At 52.9% G+C, this 10,794-nt stretch overlaps 1 protein-coding gene across 1 annotated transcript in view; it reads left to right on the plus strand.

Annotated features, from left to right (window-relative positions):
• Nucleotides 1-1,856, plus strand: part of LOC132381589 (gastrula zinc finger protein XlCGF8.2DB-like) — a 23,657-nt gene extending 21,801 nt beyond the window's left edge. The window contains exon 4 of the mRNA XM_059951082.1: nucleotides 4-1,856. Coding sequence (XP_059807065.1) covers nucleotides 4-576 — 573 coding nt within the window. The 3' untranslated portion in view covers nucleotides 577-1,856. The remainder of the gene's footprint in view (nucleotides 1-3) is intronic.
• Nucleotides 1,857-10,794: the final 8,938 nt, after the last annotated feature.

The raw sequence follows: 10,794 nt of genomic DNA on the forward strand, positions 1-10,794 counted from the left end.
AAGGAATTCACTAAATCGTCCCACTTGATGAGGCACCAGCGGATTCACACCGGGGAGAGGCCCTATACCTGCTCAGACTGTGGGAAGGGATTCAGTAACTCATCCCATCTGATCAGACATCAACGAGTTCACACCGGGGAGAGGCCGTTCACCTGCTCAGAGTGCGGGAAGGGATTCACTCACTCTTCTCACCTGCAGACACACCAGCGAGTGCACACCGGGGAGAGGCCGTTCACCTGCTCTGAGTGTGGGAAGGGATTCACTCATTCATCGCACGTAATGAGACACCAGCGAGTGCACACCGGGGAGAGGCCGTTCACCTGCTCGGAGTGTGGGAAGGGATTCACTCATTCATCCCATGTGAGGAGGCACCAGCGAGTTCACACCGGGGAGAGGCCGTTCACCTGCTCTGAATGCGGGAAGGGATTCACTCAGTCGTCCCACCTACAGACACACCAGCGAGTTCACAATGGAAAACTGTTAGATCAGCTGCCTGCTGGATACTTAACCATCACAGATTCTGAACCCAGAGGCAAATTGAAAAGCAACACACACAATGCTGGAGGAACTCACTAGGCTAGGCGGCATCTGTGGAAAAGAGTAAATAGTCAACGTTTCAACTGAGACCCTTCATCGGGACTGTTCAAAAGTGACTTTGGATGTCGAATGATTGCTGCTACCAGTCTGCACCCTGGTCACCGGGCCTGGGAGGAGTCTTGAACTCTGACGTTCACCTTTAATGGGACTGGAGTTTAATATTGTGGATCTGTGACAAATAAACGAATTCCATTTTAAACACTGTCTCAGGTACTTCGGCATACCCAGTGTACAGTAGTGAGTCAGCTCACCCAACTGGTCCCTGCCTATGTTTCTGTTCCACGACAGTCCTTTTATATCCAGCCCCGTTGTTCACCTCTCACTCTCCCTGTGGTGATGGGCTTCAAACTGTCAAAGTCTGTCGGTGAAGAAGTTCCCCTTGTATTTCCTGGATGTCTTTCCGCAGCTCCTTGCATGCAGTTATCTCTGATATGTTCGTTACCCCTCAGATCTCTGTGTGGTTACAATACACCGCTGTCGTCTAAAGCTGGAAAGCAGAGTGGGGATGTTGAGGAAACAGAGACGGGTCGGCACTGGGCAGGGTTTGGGTCTCTGGACAATATCCTCTCATCCAGCTGGAGACGCCCTCCTGCTTTGTCTCGGAAATGGAGTTTTCTGTCCGGAGAGGGCTCCGGCACGTCCTCGCTGGAGACCAGGAGCTCTACTGCTTCCGGTATGGGAGGGACTCACCGCATTGTCTGAGCTGGTGAGTCACCAGAGCTTATAGCAGGGAGAAGTCTCCCACCCTGCCGTGTGGGAACGGGGGGGAGGGGGGGGGGGGCGGTCGAGCTGGTAACGCCAGCCGGTTCACACCGTGGAGAGGCCAGTCGCCTGCTCTGTTTGCGGGAGGGGATGTACTCAGCTGTCCAACCTGAAGATAGATCGGGAGATTCACACCGGGTCGGGGCTGTTCACCTGCTGAGTACGTGGGAAACAGTTTGCCAAGCTGTCCCACCTTGTGAGGCGTCAGACGGTTCACTCAGAGAGGCCGCACCCCTGTCCTGTGTGAGGAGACAGGTTTACCTGGTCAATCCTACCTGCTGAAACACCAGCAAGTTCTGACAGGGCAGGAGGAAGTTTAAGTAACTCTACGATGAATTTTTAACCATCACATTTGCAAGGTTAAGAGTGACTGTTGTCGGATTCTGCAGTTGTAGCTGCTGTTCATCACCAGATACAGGACGGTGTGTTCTGATGGCAATAGCGTTTAATTGGACTAGGGTTTGATGTGGATCTGTGATAAATAAAATCAGCTATGTATTCAATTTTGTGTTTCAGGTCCTTCACTGACAGCAGCACACTCAGCGTACAGAAAGGAGGCCCTTCTGCCCCTCTGCTCTCTGCCAGTGTTCCTGTCCCACCACCCTGTAGTGATGTTCTTGTCTCACTCTGTTCTCTCAGCTTCCCCTTCAGTCCATCCCTGCCGCTCCCCTCAGTCTGTCCCCGTAGTGATGTTCTTGTATCTCTCTCTCTGTTCCCCTTCAATCCATCCCTGCCGCTCCCCTCAGTCTGTCCCTGTCGTGACGGTCACCGCTCTGGGTAAAGTGACGTCACCGATCACCTGGTCTCCCACAACTTGCACTCGCACTTCCTTCAAACTTTATTTACTTGTGCACCGGGACAACGGTCCGGCCCCCGTCACCGAACTGTTCTGAAACTTCAGCTCAGAGTTGTCAATTTTATATGGATATTGACCGATTGAAATCCGGTGCAGCTTCTAATCCCTTAATTACATACATAGAATCCCAATCATGATACATTCTTATAGGTGTTAATAACCAACAAAACCACATGAAATTTACTCCTATATTTGCATTTAATCTGATCAAGAACGGGAATTATACCTCAGTTTTAGTTATTATCCGATGGGAACCATGTGCTTCTCACTCCTTCATCTCCGTTACCGTGTTTTGGTCTGCTTGTGTCTACTCTGCCAGCACCTTTCTCTGTACAACTGCAGACTGTCCTGCCGCAGCTGGCCCGGGTTGTGTCACTCGATTCCTGCATGATACCTACCGTCCCTTCGTCATCGCGGCCAGAGGTGGGGGGACTTAACTCTTATTTCCAGCTCTTTTCAACATTATGGTCCATTTTGTTATCGCTGACGTAAAGATGTGTTGTGAAATTCATTGTCCTGTAGCAGTACAGTGCAAAAATTTTAAAATCACCATGTCACAAAAATAACGCGTGGAGACGAGGAACAGCGAAATGGATCATGGACCGTTCATAGATCTGAGGGCGGAGGGGAAGAAGTGTTTCTTATGGGTCTTCAGGCTCCTGTACCTCCTCCCTGACGGCAGTAACGAGAACAGGCCGTGTGTGGACGGTGAGGGTGCTTAATGACGGGAGCTGCCCGCCTAGGTGCCACTTCCTGTTCGGGTCACTGCAATACAGGATTGTCGTCTTCAGCCCCATTAGGGGGTCAGAATCAGAGAGGGGTCAGTACAGGGTTGGGGAGGGGATGATGGGTTTGTACAGAGGAGGAAATGAGAAACAGGAATGCGTGACGATGAATGAGACAGCATCAATATCTGAATGATACCCAGTGAAGCTTGTTCCATCCAAGATCCTGGGTGATCTTGCACCTCATCAGTTGTCCACCCCCTCTCCACCCCGTATCTAGGTGACCTCTTCCCATTCCCCTACCCCCCTGTGTAGCACCCTCTGGGTCCTTCCCTTCATCCACGTTTCTGGATCATCTCCACTGCCCCCTCCCCACCTCTATCTGTGGATCACGCCTTCCACCCCTCCCCACCCATCTGTTCCCCCTCAAACCCCCCCCCGGCCCAACCCCCACCTCATCTCTGTTTCACTCCCTTCACCCCCCCCCCCGCTTCCATGTCATCCACTCCCCGTTTCATTGTAGCCCCCTTAACCACACCCCCTATCTCTGGGTTGCCTCTCACTCCCCCCCCATCTCATTTTGGTCTCTGCTCACACCCCCCTCCCTACTTCACTAGGTAACTAGGCAGCCCCTTCCACCCTCCACTTGTCTATGCGCTGCCCCTCTTCCCAGTCCTACCCATCTCTGGGTCACACCCTCACCTTTCTCCCATGCCCTCTGGCTCGTCCCATTTATAGATCACCCTGTCCCTCCCCTGTGGGTCACACCCTTCTCTTCTGCCTCCTTTGTCTCTGGGTCACCCCCTCCCACAGGCCTGCTTCTCTATACTATCCCCTCTCTGGTTTGCCTCCTCATTCCCCCCTACTCCAGGTTGCCCTCATCCCTGTGATGCCCCTTTCCCCTCCTTCCACCACCCTTGGTTCCCTCTGCTCTCCTCACCCCCACTGTCTCTGGCTTCTCCCATCTGCTACCACTTTCCAAGTCTTCCCATTCCATTCCTCTCTCAAATCTCTGAGCCTCTTGTGTCTGGGTCATCCCCTTTCCACCTCCTCTCCCTGTCTCTGGGTGACCACACCCCTCACCACATTCCCCCCTCCCCACTGCATACCCTCCCCGTCTCTGGGCCACATTCCCCCCCCCACTGCATACCCTCCCCTGTCTCTGGGTGTCCACACCCCTCACCACATTCCCCCCTCCCCACTGCATACCCTCCCCTGTCTCTGGTGACCACACCCCTCACCACATTCCCCCCCCCCACTGCATACCCTCCCCTGTCTCTGGGTGACCACACCCCTTACCACATTCACCCCCACTGCATACCCTCCCCTGTCTCTGGGTGACCACACCCCTCACCACATTCCCCCCCACTACATACCCTCCCATGTCCTCTGGGTGACCACACCCCTCACCACATTCACCCCACTGCATACCCAACCCTGTCTCTGGGTGACCACACCCCTCACCACATTCCCCCCCCACTACATACCCTCCCATGTCTCTGGGTGACCACACCCCTCACACATTTCCCCCCCCCCCCCACTACATACCCTCCCCTGTCTCTGGGCCACACTTCCCCCTCACCATATTCCCCCCCCCCACTGCATTCCCCCCCTGTCTCTGGGCCACACTTCCCCTCACCACATTCCCCCCCTCACCACATTCCCCCCCCGTCTCTGGGTGCCCACACCCCTCACCACATTTCCCCCCCCACTGCATACCCTCCCCTGTCTCTGGGTGCCCACACCCCTCACCACATTCCCCCCTGTCTCTGGGTGCCCACACCCCTCACCACATTCCCCCCCCGTCTCTGGGTGCCCACACCCCTCACCACATTTCCCCCCCCCACTGCATACCCTCCCCTGTCTCTGGTGCCCACACCCCTCACCACATTCCCCCCTCACCACATTCCCCCCCCGTCTCTGGGTGCCCACACCCCTCACCACATTTCCCCCCCTCACCACATTCCCCCCCCTGTCTCTGGCTGCCCACAACCCCTCACCACATTCCCCTCCCCACTGCATACCCTCCCCTGTCTCTGGGCACACCTCCCCCTCACCACATTCCCCTCCCACTGCATACCCTCCCCTGTCTCTGGGTGACCACACTTCCCCCTAACCACATTCCCCCCCCACTGCATACCCTCCCCTGTTTCTGGGTGACCACACCTCTCACCACATTCCCCCCCCCCCACTGCATACCCTCCCCTGTCTCTGGGCCACACTTCCCCCTCACCACATTCCCCCCTCCACTGCATACCCTCCCTGTCTCTGGGCCACACTTCCCCCTCACCATATTCCCCCCCCCCACTGCATTCCCCCCCTGTCTCTGGGCCACACTTCCCCCTCACCACATTCCTCCCTCACCACATTTCCCCCCCCGTCTCTGGGTGCCCACACCCCTCACCCACATTCCCCCCCTGTCTCTGGGTGCCCACACCCTCACCACATTCCCCCTCACCACATTCCCCCCCCTGTCTCTGGCTGCCCACACCCCTCACCACATTCCCCTCCCCACTGCATACCCTCCCCTGTCTCTGGGCCACACCTCCCCCTCACCACATTCCCCTCCCCACTGCATACCCTCCCCTGTCTCTGGGTGACCACACTTCCCCCTAACCACATTCCCCCCACTGCATACCTCCCCTGTTTCTGGGTGACCACACCCCTCACCACATTCCCCCCCCCCACTGCATACCCTCCCCTGTCTCTGGGCCACACTTCCCCTCACCACATTCCCCCCTCCACAGCATACCCTGCCCTGTCTCTGGGCCACACTTCCCCCTCACCATATTCCCCCCCCACTGCATTCCCCCCCTGTCTCTGGGCCACACTTCCCCCTCACCACATTCCCCCCTCACCACATTCCCCCCCGTCTCTGGGTGCCCACACCCCTCACCACATTTCCCCCCCACTGCATACCCTCCCCTGTCTCTGGGTGCCCACACCCCTCACCACATTCCCCCCCTGTCTCTGGGTGCCCACACCCCTCACCACTTTCCCCCCCCCGTCTCTGGGTGCCCACACCCCTCACCACATTTCCCCCCCCACTGCATACCCTCCCCTGTCTCTGGTGCCCACACCCTCACCACATTCCCCCCTGTCTCTGGGTGCCCACACCCTCACCACATTCCCCCCTCACCACATTCCCCCCCGTCTCTGGGTGCCACACCCCTCACCACATTTCCCCCCCTCACCACATTCCCCCCCCTGTCTCTGGCTGCCCACACCCCTCACCACATTCCCCTCCCCACTGCATACCCTCCCCTGTCTCTGGGCCACACCTCCCCCTCACCACATTCCCCCCCCCACTGCATACCCTCCCCTGTCTCTGGTGACCACACTTCCCCTAACCACATTCCCCCCCCCACTGCATACCCTCCCCTGTCTCTGGCCACACTTCCCCTCACCACATTCCCCCCTCCACTGCATACCCTCCCCTGTCTCTGGGCCACACTTCCCTCTCACCACATTCCCCCCCCAGTGCATACCCTCCCCTGTCTCTGGGCCACACTTACCCCTCACCACATTCCCCCCCCACTGCAGACCCTCCCTGTCTCTGGGCCACACTTCCCCTCACCACATTCCCCCTCCCCACTGCATACCCTCCCCTGTCTCTGGGCCACACTTCACCCTCACCACATCCTCCCCCAGTCTCTGGGCCGGACCACCTCACTGCATTCCCCCACTTCACCACGTATCTCTTCCTCTCCCCCGGCCCCGCAGTCTCTGGTCGTTCCTTCCCCTTTACTCCCTTTCTTTCTAGAATCGGCGTCCAGTCAGTGTCCGGGCCAGCCATCTCACCTGTTTTTGCGTCCACTTCCCCCCCCCCCCATCCCTGTCCTTCACTGGACAGCCCATTGTTCTCCCCCCACCCCAGACGTGGCCTGCCACTTCGTCCACCCACTCCTGCTGCCCCTCGTACCCCACCCCCATCTTTAGCTCCCCCCTTCCACCCTGCCCCCATCTCTGGGCCACACACCTGGGTTTCACTCTTCCCCATTCTGCCCTCAACCCCTGACCGTGTGTTGCCTCCTTCGCTCCTCAATGCCTCTGTTTTCTTTCCCCCTTGCCACAACTAATGGCTTCCACCCACTCCCCTTCATGTCTCGGCTCAGTCCCATCAGAATCGGGGTCAGTATCACCGGCATATGTCGTGGAATTTGTTGTCCTTGCGGTATAGAAGTACATTGCGATACGTGATATATATATAGAAAAAATGAATTACAGTAAGTATATTTATGTTAATTAAATAGTTAAATTTAAAAACAGAATAAGTAGTGAGGCGGTGTCTTGGGTTCAATATCCATTTAGAAATTGGAATTGCTGAGTGTGTGCCTTCGGGTTTCCGTATCTCCTTCCTGACGCTACAAGGGGAAGAGGACCTGCCCAGTTTCTTGGTCCGCCCTCTCCCCTTTGCCTTCACATCCGCCTCCTTCCCACCTCCCCATGGCGTAGTAGGCCCCTAACTCACCCCCACATCTCGGGTCGTTCCCTTTCCGCAGATCAGCTAGCTGCACCTTTTCTGGTCACCCTACCTCTCCTCCCTCCGACACCCTCACACTCTCTCTCACTCAGCACGTCCTTTCTTGGATAGACTGACCTCAGCATGACATCCTTGCTGTTACATTCTCGTCCCCGGGAAATGAATGCTGACATTTCATCTGCCTTTTCAGACCGTCCCAGCCTTTAGGGAACCCTGTGCCTCCGATTTCAGAACATACTCCCTCTTCAGAGAATGACCCGCACTTTCCTTCCTTGAAATGAAGGGCACGAACATACAATTCCCTCGACTATATTCCAACTGCCACCTCTTTGCCTTTTCTTCCAATCCGTCTAAGTCCCTACTTTCGCAACACTACCTCCCCCTCACCAATCTTTGTATCGTTACGAACCCGCGGGTTTCCTTCACTGTGGACTGTCGCTTTAAGAGCCTGAGGGAGGCGGGGCTATGACGTCATCACAGGCTGTCGCGGTCTGTGCAGATTAAAATACAGAGAGAGAGAGTGACAGAGACGGGGGGGGGGAGAGACTCAGAGAGAGAGAGAGAGAGAGAGAGAGAGACAGAGACAGAAGGGGGAGAGAATGAGACTGAGAGGGGGGGAAGAGAGAGAGAGACTCAGAGAGAGACAGACAGACAGGGGGGAGACAGAGACAGAGAGAGAGAGGGGGGAAGAGAGTGAGAGAGACAGAGAGAGAGGGGGAAGAGAGTGAGAGAGACAGAGAGAGATGGGGGGGAGAGAGAGAGAGACTCAGAGAGGAAGAGAGAGAGACAGAGATGGGGGGGGGAGAGAGTGAGAGAGAGACAGGGGGGGGAGAGAGAGAGAGAGAGAGAGAGAGAGAGAGAGAGAGAGAGACTCAGAGGTAGGGGGAGAGAGAGAGAGAAACTGGGGAAACCGGGAGCTTCAGCCAGTCACGGCTGGGGCTTGGCACTCTCCTGTGCCCACAAGGGTGGGTTGATCACCGGCACACGGTGCACAATGAACTGTCACCTCGTATAATCCATAGGAGTGGGTTTATTGGGATATCCCGTGGGACCACTCATATGTTAACCCTTGCCTGGGTATGTTGTGTGGTAATCACTGGAAGACGATATTCCTGTGACAAGTCACAAGGTCTACGGCGACTGTTAACTCGATTTTCCAGCGTGGAACCTGTGGAATACTTCTCTCTCTGCTACAACGTGGATTACAAATATCTCTCTCCCATCATTGATTCCGTGGATGACTGATCTTTCCTACTTTACCATCTCAAGACTCTAAGCCTTGTTCCCCCAAGCTCGATAGTTGGGAGCTATATTTACCCAAATATACACATAACACCGTTAAGTTTTGTTTATCTTGGTTAAGTCACAATATTATAAGTAGATACTAATAAAGGTAGTGGATTTAACATCAACACCAGACTCCATGTGCAATCTATTGCTGCTGGTTCGTTTCTAAAACTTTCCAGCTTGTAACAGTATCGTAAGCAAACTTGGCAACCAACCCACAAACTCTGTCATAAAATTGCGCCTATGTGACCAATTAACCCACTAACTCGTGCGTCTTTGGAATGTGGATGAAAACCAGAACATTCGGAGAAAAGCCACCTAGTTGCGGGGAGAATGTAAAAATTCCTTACAGACAGCAGCAGAACTGAACCTGGTCACTGTCAAGGTGCTGTAATAGTATTACACTAACCACTGTAATAGTATTTCACTATCCGCTGTAATAGTATTACACTAACCACTGTAATAGTATTACACTAACCGCTGTAATAGTATTACACTATCCGCTGTAATAGTATTACACTAACCACTGTAATAGTATTACACTAACCGCTGTAATAGTATTACACTATCCACTGTAATAGTATTACACTAACCACTGTAATAGTATTACACTATCCGCTGTAATAGTATTACACTAACCACTGTAATAGTATTACACTATCCGCTGCAATAGTATTACACTAACCGCTGTAATAGTATTACACTAACCGCTGTAATAGTATTACACTAACCACTGTAATAGTATTACACTAACCACTGTAATAGTATTACACTATCCACTGTAATAGTATTACACTAACCACTGTAATAGTATTACACTATCCACTGTAATAGTATTACACTAACCACTGTAATAGTATTACACTAACCGCTGTAATAGTATTACACTACCACTGTAATAGTATTACACTAACCGCTGTAATAGTATTATACTATCCGCTGCAATAGTATTACACTATCCGCTGCAATAGTATTACACTAACCACTGTAATAGTATTACACTAACTGCTGTAATAGTATTACACTACCACTGTAATAGTATTACACTAACCACTGTAATAGTATTACACTATCCGCTGCAATAGTATTACACTATCCGCTGTAATAGTATTACACTAACCACTGTAAAAGCATTACACTATCTGCTAAGCTACCCCGCTACCCCAAATAAAGAATACTCACTGCCTCCTTTTCACCTTCTCCTTAACAACCGTGTCTATACTCACCTCTGCTCCCTGACATGACCGGATTTCTAGCAGGTTGTTGGCGTCTTCCACTTTAAATGCTGATTCAATTTGACCCCTATTCCCTATTGTTCCCTATTACTACCACTCCAGCATAATTATCCAGTGGTCTGGTGCCTACTCTTGCCTTCTTTTTACTCTATATTTCTGATAAAAACTTCTGGTATGCTCTTTTTGTATTGTTGGCCAGCTTTTCTTTACAGTTCATCTTGTCTCCTTTTTTAATTGCTTTCTGTAAGTTTTTAAAGGTTTCTTGATCCGCTAGCTCCCCACTATTTTCTGCTAAATTGTATGTCCACTCCTTTGCTTTTATGTTGTCTTTGTTTCATCCTCCTTCTAGAATGTTGCTTCTTTGTGATGAATCTGTCCCACGTCTTCACAATTACTCCCAGAAACTACAGCCATTACAGCCCTACCATCATCTCTGCTAGTGTCCCCTTTCAATCAACTGTGGGCACTTCCTTTCTCATGCTCTTGTCACTCCCTTTGCTCAACTCTAGTCTCAATGCATTGGATTTTAGCTTCTCTCGCTCAGATTGCAGGGAGAATTAGATCCCCACCATTAATCCCTAAGAATTCCTCCTCAACACCCTCCTGAATCAACAATGCAACCCCCCCCCCCCACACCAATTCCTTCTGTAACACGCCTCTGCAATGTTTCACACCATAGCGGCAATGTTTGGGTTTTGACTGCAGATAACAGGGCTTTGAAATGGGAGAAATGTTGTTCTTTCTTGTGAGTCTGGAAGATTTTCGCGGTCCTTTTGAGGGCGAGAGAAGAAGGAGGAAGATGCACGTGGAGAGAGCTGGTAGGCCACTGGATGAAGTGGACTGGGAGCG

The sequence above is a fragment of the Hypanus sabinus genome, chromosome 26 (assembly GCF_030144855.1).
Source record: "Hypanus sabinus isolate sHypSab1 chromosome 26, sHypSab1.hap1, whole genome shotgun sequence".
In the NCBI taxonomy this organism is placed as follows: domain Eukaryota; kingdom Metazoa; phylum Chordata; class Chondrichthyes; order Myliobatiformes; family Dasyatidae; genus Hypanus; species Hypanus sabinus.